This window comes from Sinocyclocheilus rhinocerous, unplaced genomic scaffold (genome assembly GCF_001515625.1).
Source record: "Sinocyclocheilus rhinocerous isolate Xijiao unplaced genomic scaffold, SAMN03320098_v1.1 scaffold1342, whole genome shotgun sequence".
Classification (NCBI taxonomy): domain Eukaryota; kingdom Metazoa; phylum Chordata; class Actinopteri; order Cypriniformes; family Cyprinidae; genus Sinocyclocheilus; species Sinocyclocheilus rhinocerous.
In genome coordinates, this window is record NW_015640094.1 from 223,895 (window position 1) to 245,301 (window position 21,407).

Here is a 21,407-nt window from a genome sequence, read left to right on the forward strand (position 1 = left end):
TTATGGGAAATAATTCATGTGGCGTGAGTGTAAAGACCGCATCCAGGGTTTATATACGTGTGTGTGTGAGAGTGTTTTTGTGTGCAGCATGAGTACGTATTCGTCTCTATATGAGAGGAGCATTTATCATGTAGTATTTAAGGCAGGAGGGCATTTTGTCTCCATTTCAGACGCTCTCGCTAGGGGATGAAGAAATGGGCCCCTGCCGCACATGTGCACAAACACAGACAAACACACACACACACACACATATGAACACCATCTCCTGGGGAAAAAAGATGGGGCCGTGACTGCTGTTTGGCGGTCCTCGGGGAGGATGGCAAACCGCAGTGCCTATCGCACACATACACACACAAAAACAGCCATAATTTAGTGCACCCCAGACTCTTCCAGTAGACAAACACATAACCGCTCATAACAAAACACGCACTTTAGATTATTCACACAAATGCACTGTGGGAAGTCAGTTGGCGTGAATACAAACACATATGCACGAAACAGTTTTTAGAAAATAAATCTGATATTACTTGTAAGTACTGTGTGCATATGATTGCTTGTTGATGTTCCAGTGGGAATACAAGAGGAAAACCCAGTGAGCTGAGCATTTGAAGGCATCATACATACGCTCCAGTCAAGAGGGCTACAGCATTGACTTCTAGGATACTGTGATCTCACCAAAACAGAAATCGGTGTCGCATGTCCCTGCGAAAAAACATCTTAAACCAGCCTTGATTGGTCTTAGTTGGTCTCCCAGCATGGTCAAATGGTCTGTTGGACACTTTTCAGCTGAGATAACAGCTGGTTGTCCAGCAACTTGGAGACCATCTCAAACCTTTTAAGAACAACTTAGACTGTTTTAAGGTGTTTTTCGTCAAGGGTATCCTTCACAGATAAGGCAATCCTGGTATACATTGCGACAAGCTAAGTGAAAAAGATGGTGGACAACTTGAGAGGAATGTTTACGGTACTCAAGTCATTCAGTACCGAAAAGTATCTATAAAAACAGTTTAATCTATTAACATTTCACTATTTGAGCCTATATTTGTGTGCACTGTGACAGATTTTCAGTTTTTCTGTTGGTAATTGTTTGCTATTAGAGTACTGAAGTGTTAGCAACATGTTATCGTCAAACTCTAGTTAGAGGACAACAGTCCCCATCCACTTTGTCAGCCATGTTGTTCTGGTAGTATTTTTCCCATAGAGATTTTTTAAGAAGTCTTTGAGTTACAAGGCATGAACCAAACCAATTAGATATGAGGTGAATCATGATGTTACAAACATTATGAAATCAGAGAAAAACACAAAGGTACAACAAGACACATACGTTTTCAAGAGGGAAAGAACTACAATCCCATAATGCACTGCGAATGACAATCTAATTAAAAACATCCAATAAATATAAAATTACTGCTTTAAAGATGTTGATTTTTTTCTTATTACACACAAATATTTAAGTAGTTTGAGAGCGTATGGACTTGATTGGAGGAAATTTCTTGCAGAAACATGGGTAATGTATTTTTTCACCAGTAATTCCACTGTTAAACATGACTGTTTAAAAAAATTTAAATAATGTAGGCTAATGGCTTTAACAAAAGCATTTACCATTATCAACAACCTCATGGCTCACAGTAAGTCTGTCTTCAATGGATTATAAGTTATGGTTAAAAATAAATTCCCCAATGGAAAAAAAAAACTATGGGATTTTTACTTCAGGAACCTGATTGTTGCCCTCTTTTGGAATCAATTGTGAATCAAGTCTCCTGCACTCTTGTGGATTGCGAAGGTAGTCACTTACGAAAGTAGTTTCCTAAGTAGGCAGTAGATGGATAGGCGGCTAACTTGGTTTTGGAACCGTGTTGAAGCGTAGAAAAACTAGATTTCAAGGGAGGAGGAGGACTAGATGAGAGCGGCCGGGAGAACCGCATGCCACTTAGCTGTATGGAAGCCTAACGGCACACTTCCTGTTTTAGAGAGAGGGGCTAGCCAGGCTGAGGATAAAAGGAGTAAAGCTAACAAAAGATAAAATAATGAACCCTAAAGTGAAGTGAAAAGAATCGAAAAATTGAGATGCAGGACAGAGATGCAGGTAGACAGGCATGAATGGAGGAACGACAGAGATGAAAGACGGAGAAATATGGAGGGATGCTTGAGAGGAAGACACAAGTTGACCTTGAAAAAGGGGACGGGAGGGAGGAAAATAAAGATGCAGGAGATGTGATCAAGAAGTAGAAAAGATCTGCTTGATGTCTGAGAGGGAACGGGGTGAGGTGAACAGCTTTAGGCTGTGTGTGCACACACTCCGAGCTAGTGTTTTATGTCTGGATGAGGGTGTGTCTCCAGGCGTACGTTTGACAGGGGGTGTGTGAGTGAGAGACGCAGAAACAGAGTGGGTTTATAAAGGATAGAAGATTACTAGGTAGTGAGAGACAGCCGAGGGAGGGAGGGAGTGAGGGTGAGCAGGAGAGGGCATAAAGCGGCATTTGAAGGAATTTGTTTCACCATTTCACATTCAACACAGTGAGAACTTCAGAGCTGTGAAGGATGGTCGAAATAAAGAGAATAAAAAGAAAAGTACGAGGGAGGGAGAAACGAGGAACGTAGACATGTAGAGAGAGAGGTGAACCTGGGCCACCTTTACATAAATCCTCTCTATGGCCATTTTGCTCCAGTCACACAACGGGCACAGCTAATGGATTCAGAGAGGTGGAGGTGTGTGTGGTGATCGGCACACATGCATTCAAGGTCTTCTTTATTATGGCATAGATAGCATCGTCGCGCCTGCAGGGAACACTGAGGTCGTTCGGTTCACGAGTGGGTACGCGCGCGTTTTTACACCCGGGTTATAACAAGCTCTGCTCACTACTTTCCCATCATGCCCTGCCTTCAAACTGGAGTGGTGTAAGTTAGCGCCTCCCTTTCTTCACCTCCTGCCCTCTTCCCTTCTGCTTGCACATTGACCTTTTCCACTTCCGGACCGTCCAGAGATTAAAGCTTCTGACTTACCTCACAACTGTTGGAAAGTAACTCACCTCACATACTGTACACGTAGGCGACTGACCGTACAGCATCCAGTCATTATTTTTCATTTCCTTCCTAAAGCACTGTACTTGCATTCCCATAAATGCCATAGGTTTGGTTTAAATATTGGTTGGAATCTATTTACTATTTAATTAACTATATTGTTACAGCTCATTTGTGGTTTTTGCTCTATGCAAGAGTGTTTGTGTAAGTACATTTTCATTTGGCCTTTAGCTTTTGTACACTTTTTGTGTGTGTTTATTTTATACAGTGCAAGTAAATGCATTTTTAATGCGTTTAAATGCTATTTGATTGCATAAAGCGGTTTTAAATGTGAAGGCTCTGAATGTGGAGGCTTTTAAAATTAAGTTCTTGCTGCAGTTTAGAGCCACACAGTTTGGATGCTGGTTTTATGTTGTGTTTAATACGATCTAAATATTAGAATAGAAATATTGTTAAAGGGGTCATATGATGCTGCTAAAAAGAACATTATTTTGTGTATTTGGTGTAATGAAATGTGTTTATGCGGTTTAAGGTTCAAAAAACACATTATTTTCCACATACTGTACATTATTGTTTCTCCTCTATGCCCTAAAGGGTAATTATTTGAGGTGCATGCAGTAGTTTTGGTTTATATCATGTTATTATGTGTTGATATGGTAGTTTTAGACTTATGATGGATTATGAGTGATGCATCACAATAATTGCAATGTTGTTTAAAAGTTTGAATAGTTTTTTTTTTTTAAAGAAACTTTTGAACGGTAATGTACGTTGTAGATGATCTTTTTTCTGTGAGCCACGATTTTTTTATTCCACAAGCAAATAAGGCCAGTATCAGAGGGTTATTGGGATAGAACTTGTGTATTAGTCATTAATCATGTTTTTTTAATCAAGTACTTTCTGTAAAACTTTTAATGAGGAGAAAATTACTGCGTAACCTTTCAAGGAATCTCTTATTTACCGGAGTCATTATAATAACTGAGAGGCTTCGTCAGAGATTCAAACTTATAACGGTCACTCAGGCGGTGGGAAAAAACACATCCTTGTGAAATTCTAAAAGCGCGTGCTGCTTGCCCTTGTGTCGCACTCTCGCTAATTATTATCTAGTCGGCCTCCGCAGTCCTCCGCCTCCGTTAGCGTCTTTGAGGCTTTCACACATACATGCATGGAACGGGCTCAAGGGCTGACGAGTACTTCTCTAAAACGATTGACCTTCCTTAGGAAAGCCGCTCGGCTCGACCCTCAGAAGTTAAATTCGCCGCGTCCCTGTCTCGCACACGGCGTCACATGAGGTGTGTAGATACAGAGAAGGACGTCTGGTAGAAAAATTGAGGCTGGCTGAGAGGAAAGTGGATGAAGTTGTTGATAATGTGAGGATATTGTGTTACACAGCAGACTGAAAAGTTAGTTTGTCATATGTGGTTAGTAAAGCGCCTAACTTGGGCCTCACGTGACTTTTCGTGAGAAAAGGACATCTGAGAGAGGAAAAGCTGAGGCTGGCTGAGAGTTGATAAAAATGTTGATAATGAAAGAAGTATTTGAAAACAGGCACATTCTTGAATGTGTTTTGTCCTTGTGAGTTAAATTATTTCTGTTGTCAATGAAAACACTTTTTTTCAAGGTAATATTGCTCTATGCACAAAAAGCGATGTGAAATACAGCATGCTGAAAAGGACAATTCAATTATTGTTTAGTTAGCTCAAACCTCCAATATGTGTGTGTGTTTTTCCAAATGTTAAAAAAAGAGTACTTGACTTCCTTGTGTGGAACTCAAAAGGAGAAATTTTGAGTTTTCCGGTGGAGACTGAAGCTTCCAAAATATGCCATAAAAGTATCATATATGGTAGTCCATATTGCTCATGCACTATATTCCAAATCATCCAAGTGATACAGTAGCTTTGTAAGAGGAACGGATTGGAATGTATGTGAGTAATCACTGACAATCTTCCCATCTAGTGAGCCGTTAACTTCTGTGATTGGATCATTCAATCAGCGAACTCGAGAAGTGGGTTAGTCTGATTCTTGAATACATCTTTCATAGTGGGAAAAAATGATCCATTGAAAAGACCAGAGTTAAAAGAACGATTTGTTTACTAACTGGACATTGTGACCTCTTTCGTGAATTCATGAGCAGTCTATTTCCCACTATTGTAGAGCTATCCTATGGCTTCAGAAGACTTAAAATTGACCTTTTTCACATTTCCTTGGTTCTCAGAAGTGGAAGTCGTCATAGAAACTTAAATAGTGGTTAATAGAAACTGCAACAAATATATATATTTTTTCCCAAAAATGAAAATTGTCATCATTTACTCAACCTCAAGTTGATCCAAACCTGTATTAGTTTCTTTCTTCTGTTCAACACAAAAGAACATATTTTGAAGAACGCTAGAACCAAAATGCTGACGGTAGTCATTGACTTTCATAGTGTGGATGTCAATGGCTACTGTCAACTGTTTGGTTACCAACATTTTTCAAACTCTTGTGTAAAAATAAGTAAATGAGAATGCAAGTAAATTTCATTTTTGGGTGAACTATCCCTTTAAGAAATCATCTGATCGAAGCGATTCAGCAATTTGGGACTCTAGTAAAGTCACGCCACATTTATTTATATAGCATTTTCATATAGTCCTAGTTTGTATTGCTTTCAATTAGAATTACACCGACATCTGACCTCGACGAACACAATAGGAGAAGTAAACCGGAGAGAATTTCCACATCAAAGAAGGTGGAGCTCCAGAGCACACTTAACTATTATTTAATCACCACGGATCAATGGTAGTTTGGAGATATTTGTTTATTTGATAGGGACAATGCATGTTAATGAACATTTGTAGTAATACAGAATGTAAACAAGCCGGATTATAGCAACATTGCTAATTTACATCCGCAGTCCCTAGGCAGGTACACACAAGGACACAGACTCAAATACACATACAGTACATAAAAGACTAATACCTCAACACATTTTAAAATTTCTAAGTAAAATGTTTACACAACTGATTCGTCATAAGCCAATTTTTGAGGTATGATAAGTAGAACATTGTCTTATTGACTGCGGTAAACTATTCCAATATTTACTCCCTATTACAGATAATACTTTCTGTCCAAAAGATGTTCGCCTATATGGCACCTCACAGTCCCCTCTAATAATAGACCTAGTACCAATACTACAATCTGTCCTCAGTTTTATAAATTCATTTCACAGAGGGGGAGCAAGCCCATACAAGACCTTATAAATAAAACATGCATATTTAAAATTTTTCAAATTTTCAAAACTCAATAGATTTAGTTTTTTTAGAATGTTACAGTAATGAAATGACAGGGTTTTTAACACTTTTATCGCCTTCTTATACAATGATTCTATTGTCTTTAGAGTTGTGCCACTTATAAATGACCAACTATTAAAACAATACTCAATATGAGAAAAGATCATTGAGTATAAATACAACCTAGCAGCACAGACGGTCAAAAATGGCCTAATGTACTTAAAATTCTTTAAATTAAAGATTACAATATTAGACAACTTTCTCACGTGAATTTTAAAAGTTAAAGCAGAATCCAAAGTCACCCCAAGGTATGTAAACTCTTTAACAATTTCAAGCTCCTCCCCTCTCAGGAATGCCTTAGAGTGAATGTGTCATCTCTACTGGTTGTTTTGCAAACATCATACACACAGTTTTTTTTGCGTTCAATAATAAACCTGATTTGGTAAGCCATTCCTGAACATTGGCCATAGCAGAAGTCAAAGTAGTCGAAGCTTTTTCAAAGTTATTAGCATGGGTAAAAATTACTACATCATCTGCATACAACTGAACAGTTACGTCTTTACATACTCCAGGTAAATCATTAATATAAAGTGAAAATAAAATTGGTCCCCAGATGGAGCCTTGTGGAACCCCCTTTTTTTCCCAGTTTGTTTCATTTACCAGCTGAAACAAACTGGAAAGTTTCTGGAAGCTGTTTCAAACTCCCAAAATGAACTCCAAAATTTTGTTTCTACCCAAAATGAACTTCGTCTCATTTAATTCGAAATGACATCACACCAGTATAGTGTAATAAAAAATATGAAAATTAAAATATAAAATATATATAAAAAATAACCTTGCTAGATTTACAATGTTATTAACTCTGGTAATGCAATAGTCATATGGACCACTTTAGTGATCCTTTAGTGGTGCTTTTTGAAGTTATAAAGCTTCATTCCTCATTGTTTTTTTTTATTTTTTTATTTTTTTTATTGTTGTGATTATTTTTTATGATTATTTTCTTTTCTTTTATGTAAAGCACTTTGAATTACCATTGTGTATGAAATGTGCTATATAAATAAACTTGCCTTGCCTTGCCTTTTTGATGTAATTACAATGTTATTGTTCAAACCCCCCAAGGAGCAAAGATAGTTGTATGTAATGTCTTGAGGGTGTGTAAATAATGACATAAAGACAACATTTTCCTTTGAAGTTACACCTAAATGTATATCTATATCATTAAACATTTATGCTAGTTAGTGTGCAAATAGGTGATGCCCTACGGCAGAATCATCCCTGCGGTGCATATATATATATATATGAATATATTAATAACTCTAAGGTGAATATCACACGTTATTCTACATAAGCACAGATGAGCTTTGCATTGAGTACATAAAGCAAGCTTATGTGCTTTTGCGAAATTGCTTGTGCCCCTTAAATGTGTTTGTGTTTTATTTAAGAGCCTGTTGCGGGCCTGCTTTGGTTAATTTGTCATCCTTAAGTAAAGCGTATCAGCAGCACGCAGACGCCCGACTGTTTCAGAGGTATTAAAACCAGTGCAAATAGTAGATCAGTACAGGAATATGAACAGAAACACTTGAACACAAAGGTATGCTGTAGAGTATGCTGGGTATGCATGCAAATGAGACAGAGTTGATCCATGTTCGGTCTTCACTGTATTGTTCTCCTTTTCTCTTTCTTTCTTTCGTTCTGAAATCCGTGGCATTCTTTCATTGACCCCATGAAAAACTAATGACTAAAACATTGTACAACTACATTCCACCCTATGACTCATTTGTTGATGTGTACGGAGGAAGAGAGAGAGGGAAATAGAGTTATGAGCCTAAGATAGAAGGAAACAAAAGAGGAGCAAAGCCGAGCGAGAGAGGGAGGTAAGGAGAGCGAGGTGAGTGAATAAATGCTTTGTGTTTGTGTTTCTTATTCTGCCGAGCCGGTCTGACAGGCCATTGTGTACCTTCAGGGAGAATTCTGCTACAATGAGTCACACGCAGTTCCTCGTATAATGAAAACACACACTTCCTGACATTAGAGCCCTGGATACGGCATGCACTGAGCACACAGTGATATGTGCACACGTTCAGATACCTCCATCCTTTGACACGTTAATTGGATATTAAAAGTAAATACCCACAATGGATGCATTAGTCGAAAATTGTTAGTCAAATACAAATAACAAGCAATACTTGTTGACAGAGACTACTATTTAGAAGGTTTAGATGGAAATGAATGTATATAAGAATAGTAGTAAATAAGTCTTCTATGACACAAAAAAAACTTAATAACATACTTTATTTTGCCTTTTCCTTTTTTTAAAAATGTAAATATTTTACACGTCTTATCAAATAGTCATTCTCTAGTCTTCTACTCACCAAAGCTGCATTATATGATCAAAAATACTTATTGTGAAACATAATATTACAATTTAAAATAGCCATTTTCTAACTGAATATATTTTAAAATGTAATTTATTTCTAATGCAAAGCTGTATTTTCAGTATCATTACTCCAGTCTTCAGTGTCACATGATCCTTCAGAAATCATTCTAATATGCTGATTTGCTGCTTAAGAAACATTTCTTATCAATCAGTTTTTTAGGATCCTTTGATGAACAGTTAGTAGAAACAGCGTTTATGAAATCTTTATGAGTGGTGTGCATATTATTGCCTGAAACCACCTTCAGTGTACATGAATGCAACTTTTCTTTTTCTTCGTTTTTTTTTTTTTAGCTGTGTAAGCTCGATTTTGTGCACCGCGGGCTTTGTAAATGTGTGACACTGTGCCACAAGGGGTGCTGTAGTAGACATTAGCATGAATGTTGCTTGTGTAGCTGTTTTTTGTCTTTGTGTAAAGTTTGTTTTTGGTCTACCATGCGTTCTTGCATTATTGTGACAGATATAAACATCATCAGAATGCTTAATGGGGCGTATATAGACGAATCTGTGCCTTTAAACCACATGTGGTGTTATTCAGGTAATTGAGCTAGCTATAAACATGTCAATTTAGCCACCTTTGTGGCCCAGCAAGATTTTCTTCTAACTGTTGCACTGTGTTGGCAGTTGACAAAGTGTTGACTTGATAAAAATTAAATATGGCACTATAGCCTGACTAAAGATATGTTTGTACCAAAATGATGACCTAAAAAATGAGTTTTTCCTTTTGCATTTTGGAAAAGTTTCACATATAGATATAAAAAAACGATTCCCTGTTCACACAGATCAGCAAAATGACTAAAATGCTGTATTATGCATGCCAGGCCACTAGTTGGCGATGTCACTTTATAAAGAAACTTGTGTATTCCTATAGACTGACTGAACACGTTTCAAAAATTCACATTTTCAATACCCAAATGTGCATTTTTGTAGTTTACATGGAGACAGTAATGGTATTGTTTTTGAAAACTTGCACTTTGAAACCCGTTTTCGAACGTTTGCATTTTTAGGCCTCCAAAACGCCGCTGTCATGTAAATGAACGGTCAAAATGCATAAAGTTTTCAATTTTTAGTGTCAAGTAAATGATCTATAGCAGCTCTTTTGATGCGTTCTTAAGTTGCAATATAAATTGCATTTTGACACAATCATGCATTGAAATCAAGCTTGTGTCATAGAGCCTCAGGTACTTTTAATACAGACACATTACAGTGCAGTACAAGTATTTGGCATCCTCTACAGTGTGTCGTATACTTTTTTCAGTCGGTGTTAGCTAACAGATCTGATTTATAGGAGGTTTGCCATCCTGAGGTCAAATCGATTTAATGCCTTTGTGGAACATAAACCGAGTTGGATCGTTTCAATGCGGTGAAGGGGTGTAGCGTGAGAGGCCAATGCCTTTGCATTCGAGGGTATGCGTTTCTATAACCGAGTCAAGCTCTGTTTATGTATGATTTTATGTGGTTGCAATCCTGCATTTGATGGATTTAATCCTCTCCGGGGTGCATGCAATTTGAGGTCTGTGTTTGGAGCGTTTGAGCACGCTGATGTATCTGTAGCTTGTCAAAAGCAGCTGTTTCGTGAATGTCTGTGTGTGTGTGTTTAGATCACTGAGCCATTCTTTATTCCATCAGTATATATGGAGCAGCTCTTATGCTGCTCGCTGGCCTTTGACTCCTGGAGCTCTGAGCTGGAGGTCTCTCGCTTCTGTCTCCGCAGGAGCTCGCTGGAGTCGGCCGAGTAGCCGAGCCAAAGCACGGGTTGTTTATTTTACCCTGCCTTTGTGTATGGCCGAGTGAGAAAACGTGAAAGCAGAAAGAAAGCGAGTGAGTTTTAAAAACGTGAACTTTGCGGCCTTCCATAAGCGAATGCTGTGGCGACACAAAGATCACCGTCTGGGATCATCATGGCAACCAGGTCAACCTTTTCAAAAGCGGAAGTATTTCTTTGAACGCGTCGTGATTTGTACCGCAATGCAGTTGGAGTTTATCAGCAGTGTGAGGCAAATACTGCGCATTATAGAATCGCAGGTTTGTTTTTGTAGCACTAATAAATGTGCAGTTATTTTCTTTTATAGGCTTTAACTTCCTGTTATAATATAGTGATCACTTGACTGTTTTGTTACAGTTTTAAAAGCAGCATAAACATGATTTTGATGATTTGTAATTATTTATGCACTTAATTACGTCCAAGTCAAGTGTGTAATGCAGTTTTCAGTTTGCAGAATCCATCTGTTATTTGCTGAGCGATGTGTTAGGCGGTGATGCTGAGAAAGTTAAGGCTAATTATATCGCACACAAGCAAAAACAATTAAGATTCTTTTCATAATAATATGAGGCCTTGAACACATAATAGAGATCTAAATGACTCTTTTATCCCCCCCAAAAAGAGAAAGATAGTCATGGGTTTATGTAGTAAAATCTTCATCGTTTAGCAGTGAAATCTTTACTGATTTTTATGAGGTAAACATAATAACTTTTATATTGTTAGTAATATTTCAAGATGAACACTTACTTGTGCAACTTAGGTTTACGACTTTCCATAATTTAAAAAAAAATTTTTTTTTTTAGAAAATTCATGTTAAAATGTGAGTATAAATATGATCATCAGGCTTTTGAGGAATGCTTATTTGGTCATCTCTCAATCATCATTGTATTGCATTGCATTATGTTTTGAAACTTATCATTTCATAATATCATCTTATGAACATTTTATTGGCAGATATATAGTGACAACTGATATTTTCATGTATTTTATGTAAGTAGTCTGCTATACTGTAATAAAGATCTGTGTAAAGATGTAATTTACATTACAAGCTATCAGAATTTAATTTGGGCGAATAACTATCAGCAGATGCACCAAATTGCATTTTTATGCAATATCATACTAAAGCCTGATGTATCAATTATACAGTTTTTTAAATTATTTTTTTTATAAAGGTTCAACAAACCATTCTATTAAAAAAAAAAAAAAGACTTATGTCAGGCTTTACAGGGTTAAACATGTTCCTGGTTTTATTATGATAAATTCATTAGCACATATTATTCCAAATAAAAAAATCCAATCAGATATTGACAGATAAAATCAAGTGCAACCCTACTTGTTTCATTGAATATCCTGTTTCACTTGGGAATGTGTTGCATTGTGGGAGTAAAACGTTTCATATTGACTTTAATAATGCTTCTCATCCAGATGCATTTGTTCAACCCAACTTTGATCCATATCCGTGATCATGTAGATTGATGCTGTGATGATGAGAGAGCTCAAAATTGTGTTTTTTTTTTTTTCTCTTTAATTATGGGCAATCAAAGCAGGATAAAGTCTCATGCTGAGACAGTCTGCACATTCAGTCGATAGATATGAAGCCACTGCACTCTAATCAGTCTGAGACTGCTCTTTTTCCCGGAGGAAGCTCAGGCCCAGGAATATAACGCAAGTCATTTTGGTGTGTTTCTTATTAGCCTGATGTCTGGATTTCATTTGAGAAATTTTGATGGAGGCTGTGATACCGGGCCGTTCTAATGTTTCCCTCTGTCCTCTTTTGCAGCGGTCTGGAGTCAGCGTGTTCGAGTGGAACCCGAGGTCACTGCGTCTCCAAATGGATCTGTCAATCTGCGCTGTGAGTTCGCCAACAGCGGAAGCACCAAACTCACACAGGTGAGACGAGATTTTCTTGATTAGTTCCAAGTCTCAAACATTCCAAGTGGATGCTGCACACTGGTGGTGGTTGAGGAGAGACCCCCCATATGATTGTAAAGCGCTTTGGGTGTGAAATATTCAAAAGATTGGGGTTGTAAGAATTTAAAAAGTCTCTTATGCTCATCAAGGCTGCAGTTATTTGATCAAAAATACAGTAGAAACCGTTGTGAAATATTATAATTTAAAATAACTGTATTCTGTTTGAATATATTTTAAGATCTATTTTTTTCCTGTGATCAATGCTGAATTTTCAGCACCATTACTCCAGTCTTCAGTGTCACATGATCCTTCAGAAATCATTCTAATATGCTGATTTGCTGCTCAAGAAACATTTCTTACTATCATCAATGTTGAAAACAGTTGTGCTGCTTCAGATTTTTGTGAAACGATAACATTTATAAAATATATATATACATACTGTATACATACATGCACACACACACACACACACACACACATTATACATTTAGTTTTACTTTTAAATACTTTTTAAAGTACTTTTACTTTTAAATGTATACAATTTCTCTGGAAAAAATGATGGCATATGCTGTAGCACAAAAGTATGATTATTCTTTTTAATTCTTTCTAAACTGATGTTTTCAAGGTTGTCAGCAGTTTTGAATTATCACAGTTTTCAATAAAATCTGTCTGCCTGCCTGATAAAGATACTTGGGTGACATAAATATGCAGAGTTCTCAACAACACTGTAAAAAAAAAAATTGTGACATTTAAGGGTAAATTACCGGTGTCTTTGGTTGCCAGAACTTCACTGTAAAAAATATGGTAGCAGAATTTGAGGTTTTACAGACTTAACTTAAATTCACAATAAAATACCGTATTTCATTAACTGATGTAATGTTAATAAACCAGCATATTGAAGTACTAATATCTGTTTTGAACCATTGTAATGCACTGATAACCACCAAAAACTGGTGGTGATAAGTCACATGATGAACCAAAGCTCATCACAAACAGCTTTTCTACGAGCTGAGGAGGACGATACTTATATATATATAGAAGGTGCACACAGTCTCATTCACACAAACACTAAACACCATCATGGTGACACTGTAAATTATACAATTACTTTTTCTTTTTCACTTCCAAAAAACGTATTTTTAACAGTATTTTACTGTAAAATTACATTAAATGTAATTACATTTATTCACCGAATATAGTATAGAAACTTACTGTTAACCAGTTAACAGGTTTTTACTGTAGCATTTTTACAGTCTTTTACTGTTAAAATCACAATAATTTTTTACAGTGTACAGTATATTCAGGGCTTACATGAAAACTAAATATTTGCAATTCATAAAATACCTGTAGGTGCTGAAAAAATGTAAGCTATAGTGACCGTTCATCACAGGCCCAATAGTTGTCCAGTGTTTCCTCCATCCATATGGTTTAGTCCAGTGCTTAAACGGCAGGCGGGTGGCTAGCAGTATGCTGCATGTAAAAGCAATGCTGTGCAAGGATTGATTCCCTCTTTCTTTCTGGTTTGCAGGTTTCGTGGATGTTTGAGCGTGTGGAGGGTGATAGGCACAACATTGCTGTGTTCCATCCCCAATATGGAGCCAGTTTCCCTAATAAAGACTTTGATGGCCGAGTATCGTTCACTCAGGGCTCCCTGGAGAACCCCTCCATTAGGATCGACAAACTGAGGATGGCTGATGCTGGCAGGTACATCTGCGAGTACGCCACTTACCCCAGTGGAAATGAGCAAGGGACTACCACTCTTATCATGCTGGGTAAGTAACACACTTGTTTATTTATAGACCCGCTACTAGGGCTGCCAGATTGTAGCTAAACAATTGATCATGATTATTTTGCTCAACTATTTTTTTAGTTTAGTTTTTTTTTTTTTTTTTACATGAAATCAGAATTATTGCACTTTCACATAAGCACAAAACAAGAAAACGTCAACATGCATGGTTTGCTTTTAGATTTAGGTGCAAACAACTACGTGAAAAAACCTGGCTGTATTCCTTTTTTTTTTTTTGAGCAGAATATGTCAATAGAGATGGCTAAACTCCAACTTACATGTTTGCTGGTGTTTTCAGTTCATCAGTGCTTTGTCAGTAATGTAGAGAGAGCGCAAACGCGTGGTTGCCAGGTTGGGAGGATTAAGTAAACCACTTGGCAGAAAATGTATTGTTTTCGAGCATCATAACAATAAAAGTTTAATATAGCTTTAATTTTTTTCCCTACATTACAGTGTGTTCTGTTTAATTGTATTTTTTCTGAGCAAAAAATAATGACTGTCAAACATTTTTACTATGATTCACAGAAGACACCCACTAAAATATAATTCAGTGTAACAATAGTTTATATACCAACAAGTTTTATAAGGAGTATTTAGAAAAATAAATTAAAAGACTCTATTTAGTGATCACAGTGTAGCCACCAAAATCTAATTAATTGCAATTTAATCTTTACCAATCTTTGCCATTATCCTTTAAACCACTAGGTTTTACCCATTTGCCATCAAGAAGGTTTTAATTATTTAAAATATAATAAAATGTAGTACATGTATATATTTTAAGTACAGGTCAGAATAAGTATGTTGTTTATTTTTTAGAGAATTATATCTGTTGTGCTGAATGAAACACTATTTCACCTATATTTTGACATTTTATTTTTGCAAAAAGTATTTGAAACATTAAAGGAGACCTTTTACTTGCATTTCTTTCTATGTATATAAAATCCAAATTAATTTCATGTGGACATTAAAATAGGATGTCTCGTCTTTGACCCATTGATTTATGATTGGGGGATTCAAACTCTTAAAATTTGGCAACCGCAATCCTGAAAGCTTATGGAAGCTTGTTACCAATACAACATGCAATGAAAAGTTTTCAGGATAATTAACCAGCAGGCAAATATTGCAAACGAATTATGCTAAGCGGAAATCGTGATCACGATTAAAATACGATTCATTGCACATCCCTAGTCACCACAATGCTTCCAGACAGTCTTGAAGGATAACAGTTCACTGTGATAACAATAATGATATGAAAGCATGTAAAATGCCATATGATGACTCAAACAAATCACTGAATCAGTGTTTTAAATGAGTTATTTGAAAAGAACTGATTCATGGAAATGAATCAAACTTTACAGTTGCTATTTATGCCGGTGAGGTTAAAATCAGAGATGCTCTTAAAATAGCTCTGCTCCTACACTCGTGGGTCTTGACTTGAGCAGGGAGCAGGAAATTAGCCTACTGGCACAGTCTTTAGGAAAATTAATGGCCAAATAATTAGCGCATTAAAATCAAAGCAATATTTACAATCATTGCTACTTTTATATTGCCAACAAAATTCTATCAAATAGACGACAAACCTTAAGGTTGATGCTCGGACTGAAATCTTAGCAATGCGCAGACAGAGAGTCGTGCTAAACTACATTAGCTTTACTCACAGTAGTGTTTCTACTGTCTGCTTTAACACTAATGTCGCCCATTAGCCTGATTCATCATTTGAATGACTAAGCTAATGCTTTCATCAGAGACAGAGTGATGCTATGAATCAGTGTTTATCCATGTTGGCTGTGTTCAAGCATCTCGCTCGGTTTGTCTTTCACTGTTTACCCCGGAGTACACAAAGTAACACATTAACTCAGACCTCTCTCTTTATCTTGATTGTTAACTCTTGCTTTTAACTTTGTTTGGACATGCCTCTTCAGTAGTTAATGTGTATGTGTGTGTGTGTGTGTGTGTGTGTGTGAGTGTATGCGTGTGTGTGTGTGTGTGTGTGTGTGTGTGTGTGTATATTAGGGCTGTGAAATATATCGAAATTATCGAAATATCGCAAATGTACATATCGCAATATGCATATCGCTACGGCTTGGAATATTTTTTTGTATTTCATTTCGAAGTCTGGAGGAAGGGTGGAGAAGCTCATAGCCCAAGTTGCTTGAAGTCCAGTGTTAAGTTTCCACAGTCTGTGATGATTTGGGGTGCAATGTCATCTGCTGGTGTTGGTTCATTGTGTATTTTGAAAACCAACGTCACTGCACTCGTTTACCAAGACATTTTTGAGCACTTCATGCTTCCTTCTGCTGACCAGCTTTTTGAAGATGCTGATTTCATTTTCCAGCAGGATTTGGCACCTGCCGTTGAGATAGTGAATTGGTGGGTTTTTGTTAAATGTGAGCCAAAATCATCACAATTAAAAGAACCAAAGACTTAAACTACTTCAGTCTCTGTGCATTGAATTTATTTAATACACGAGTTTCACAATTTGAGTTGAATTACTGAAATAAATGAACTTTTCCACGACATTTATTATTTTTATTTTTTCAGTTGTTTTATGAAATTTTGTTCATTTTAGTTAAGTTTCATGAAATTAAATAAATTTTAGTGAATATAGACAAACAAGTAAATCAATTAAATGTAAATCTTTAATTAAATGTATGATAAATAAATGAAACAAATATCTGTATATGTGTAAAATGCCATATAGAGCAACTAATTAATTACGTTTCAGCAGTTTTTTAGTTTCAGTTGTTTTCATGACAGTTCAAATAAATTTTAGCAAACCAAGAAGAAATTCTGTACATTACATTTAAATTTAATTTCTGCAGGTTTTTTTGTCTCAGTTGTTTTCATTAAAAAACTGTTTCATATGAACTATTTCATATTAATTTAGCAAATGAAGACAAAATGGTGTAAATCAAGTTTTAGTTTTAATGGCAGATTCTAGGGATGCACCGATACCGATACTGGTATCGGTATCGGGCCCGATGGTATCGGTGCATCCCTAGCAGATTCTTAAACTTGTACATTTGTTGCATTTTTCTAGGTCTGTAGTTGTCAGTATCATGCATTGAAAAGCCCCTATCAGACATTATTGCACAGCTCTCTGATATACTTGATTCTACTCAGTTCTGTAATTCAAATATTTTTGTATAATGACCTGTATAATTGACCGTCCCAGATTGTCCCAGGCATCTGGTTTCCTACATAAGTGTGCTAGTTTCATGTCTCTCGTATCACTCTGTGCTCTTTCTTCTCCAGTAATCAATCAATATTTCATGTCCATTTATTTTTATTTAGTAAGTAGCTGTGTAATAAGTGGCTCTGTAGAATGTTTGAAACACCCTGTCAATGTGTTTTTTTCCAATAATGACCAGCGGACTGTATATTATTCCATTAATAGAAGCCAATAACAGGTCTGAGTACTGAGTAGCTTTGCTGTGTGTCTTTTAGCTCAAGGGCCACTTGATTGATTTAAAAAAAAAAAAAAGGCTGTTGAAAAGCAAAGCAATATGGTAAACCCTTGATTTTTTTTCCTCCATCAGCCAAACCCAGAAACTCTGCTATCGCCATCCCAGTGCAAGCCGGCTCTTCTGAGGTGGTCGTGGCCAGGTGCGAAGCAGCCCAAGGAAAACCGGAGGCAACAATCTCCTGGATCACAACCATTGCCGGCCGCTATAACCACACCTCAGTGCCCGAGAGGGACGGGACGGTCACCGTGAAGAGCGAGTATCGGATGATCCCGACACCTGCTGAAAACGGAAAAGAAATCACCTGCATGGTGAATCAGAGGACGCAGATCGAACCCAAAGCCTTCCCGCTGAAGCTGGTGGTGGAGTGTAAGATTCAGACACACACTCACACACACACACTGCAAGGAGTAGTTATTAAAGACTTTCTGAAGAAAACCCTGGTTGGTCTTTTCAGTATAATAAAAATACGGGCCTTTAGGGCTGTCAAGCTCTAAAACAGCAAAAAAAAAAAGATAAGTAGCAATGAATAATACATTTTTTCTTTCCATTGAATCTGATCCAGTTCATAAATCACAGCTGCCTTTCCCAAAAACCTTGCAAGCAAGTGGATTGTAGAGACCATTGGTGCCAGTCAGTGTTATTTTAATATCATTGAGATACTGTTAGTTTTTATTAATTGTAATTTTTTTTTATTTGTTTTCATTTTAAATTTAAAGTTTGAATAATTAATAGTATATATATTTTTTGTATTAATAATTGTTGAAGTTTTTTTACATTTCACATTCTGTTTTTTTTGCCAGTTTTTTAAATGTCTGATTTTTATGAATTTGTATAATTTTTTAGTTATTGTAGTAAGTCAAGTTAAACTAACGTTAATAATATATATTTAATGCAAATAAAATAAATTGAAGTTTTTCTTTTTTTTTTTTAAAATGTATTTCAATTAATGTTTACTTTTAGTTTTTATTATTTTGAATTAGTTTTAATTTTTATATTTTTCAATTTCAAAGTTTTGATAATTGTTTTTTTTATGAATAACTGTTTTTATCTTTTTTTATTTTTACATTCTCTGTTTTCAAAGTTTTAATATTTTCTTGCCGTTTTTATTATTTTTTTTATAGTTTTATAAATTTTTTAGTTTTAGTTATTGTAGTATGTCAAGTTCAACTGATGTTAATAATATAAATTTAAAGTAAATAAAATAAATGAGTCTTTCTTTTTTTAATGTTTTATTCTATTTTAAATGTCTGATTTTTATGAATTTGTATAATTTTTTAGTTATTGTAGTAAGTCAAGTTAAACTAACGTTAATAATATATATTTAATGCAAATAAAATAAATTGAAGTTTTTCTTTTTTTTTTTAAAAATGTATTTCAATTAATGTTTACTTTTAGTTTTTATTATTTTGAATTAGTTTTAATTTTTATATTTTCCATTTTCAATTTCAAAGTTTTGATAATTGTTTTTTTTATGAATAACTGTTTTTATCTTTTTTTATTTTTACATTCTCTGTTTTCAAAGTTTTAATATTTTCTTGCCGTTTTTATTATTTTTTTTATAGTTTTATAAATTTTTTAGTTTTAGTTATTGTAGTATGTCAAGTTCAACTGATGTTAATAATATAAATTTAAAGTAAATAAAATAAATGAGTCTTTCTTTTTTTAATGTTTTATTCTATTTTATTTCAGTTAAAATGTATTTTGTTTCAAGTAAAAATATTTATCATAAACTTGGTGCCAGTACTTTTTACAATCTCCTTAGGCTTGCAGTGCTCTTGGGAGCACAACCCTGGTCTGAATTGATTCATTTGTGATTCGTTTTCACTCGCTCAATGATCCTGTCCTGCCGGCTAGTAGTTCACTGGAGGGGAAGATTATCAATCAATAATCAACTAAAATTTTGCACCGTTACTCACAAAGCTACCGTGTGACTTCCCAAGACTTTTATGGCGCTTTTGTGTCCTTTTTGAAGCTTGAAAGCGTCAGTTCCCGCTCATTGTACTGTAATTGAAAAGAAAAGCAGATTATTCAAAACTTCTCTTGTAGTGTTTCACGCAAGAACGAGCGTCATATGATTTTGGAACGACACGAAAGTGAGTAAACGAGGACAGAATTTTCATTTCTGGCCGAACTAATCCTTTAAAGAAGTGTGTTTGTTCTCAGTGACACACGTGAACTCATAATCCCTCCCGTATCATTCGCTTAGAACACCTTTTCTCCCTCACCCACCCCCCGTTTCATCAAAAAATGCATTTACAGTAAGCATCTTCGCCTCTGCCTCACATGTCAGCCTCAACACATTGTTCACGGTTTTTTTTTTTTTTCATGAAAGCTATTTACAGAGTGTTTGAGGTGTCTGTGTTTGCATAGCTGAGCTGGAATGTTTGAGGATGTCAGAGATTTGCAACTTCACCGTTTCCTTTTATAAACGCTCCTGATGGAACATCCTCACCTCTTGCACTTTCATTCTCTTGCATTTCTCCAGCGTGTCAAAGCACTTTGAGAGTCTATAGGGCAGTGCCACCTTCAGCAAACCTGTATCTTCTCTTCCCACCCCTGAACGTAGATAACCAGCCTTTGAACTGCACTTTCAATGCAGGACTTACAGATGGATGTCTCTCTCACATTCTCTCTAGATCCACCCACTGTGACAATAGAAGGGTATGACAATAACTGGTATATGGGTCGGACTAATGCCGTTTTGACCTGCCAAGCTGATGCCAATCCAGCACCCACTGATGTTACCTGGAGAGCGTGAGTTCCTCTATAATAAACTTTAAGCAATAGTTCAAAATTCTGTCATCATTTATGCATTTATGCATCCAAACCCATATGATTATTTTTTTTTTTGGTCGAACACAAAAAGAATTGCAGAATATTCACATTTAAATAAGATTTTGACATCACGTTTATCTCATGAATGACAGTGTCAGGTTTGAGTGAGAGCATAAATGCTGTTCAAGAGCTATGATGTAGAGAAATACATTCAAATAATAGCTTAAATTATGCTCTGTTCCTCATGCAATGCTATAATACAATTTAACAAGAGAAAGAATAGAGCAAACTAATTTTTTTTAAATTTTCAATTGTACACTACTATTCAAATGTGTGTGTGTATATATATATATATATATATATATATATATATATAATAGCTGCACATTCTGCTAAATATTTCCTTCTATTAAAGAAAAAACGCATTCTGTTTGGAATAACATGAGTGTGAGTAAATGATGACAGAATTTACTCAAAAAGGGAAGGAAACAATACAAACATTTTTTCATTCTGTTTTCATTAGCATTGCTATTCATTTAGTCTGAAGAGAATCCATATTTCATATTTATATTTATGTGCTGTTGTTCCATCTCCGATATGACTGAAACAAAGTCAAATATGGCAGTTTCGCTGCTAACAACAGCCACAGGCTAAATGGCAGTGAATTGAGGAAGCATCTCTGCCTGCGGTGTCAAGCAACAGCAGCCTGTTAACGCTTCACTGGTTCAACTTCATTTTCTCACCAAAACAAAGAAGAACATAAATCGATACAGATCGAGAAACAACATTTATTAGTAAGACTTAGTGGGTGAAAGACACTTGGATGTAGCAGTTTGATTGCAGGGTTTGAAGTTGGTTGACAAATATGCAACACGGATTTATCTGGCACTTTTTCAAGTGGAGTAGGCCTAATTATAATGGTGTGCATTAAAGTGGCATAAAAACAGCACACACACACACACACAAACACAAGCAGACATTATTTTCC

General features: G+C 35.9%; 1 protein-coding gene across 2 annotated transcripts in view; it reads left to right on the plus strand.

The window, feature by feature from the left end:
* Window positions 1-21,407, plus strand: part of LOC107752518 (nectin-2-like) — a 157,621-nt gene that overhangs the window by 51,439 nt on the left and 84,775 nt on the right. For both annotated transcript variants that reach the window (XM_016568516.1, XM_016568515.1), the window contains exons 2-5: window positions 12,261-12,370; window positions 13,920-14,163; window positions 17,717-18,010; window positions 20,281-20,398. In XM_016568516.1, coding sequence (XP_016424002.1) covers window positions 12,261-12,370; window positions 13,920-14,163; window positions 17,717-18,010; window positions 20,281-20,398 — 766 coding nt within the window. The remainder of the gene's footprint in view (window positions 1-12,260; window positions 12,371-13,919; window positions 14,164-17,716; window positions 18,011-20,280; window positions 20,399-21,407) is intronic.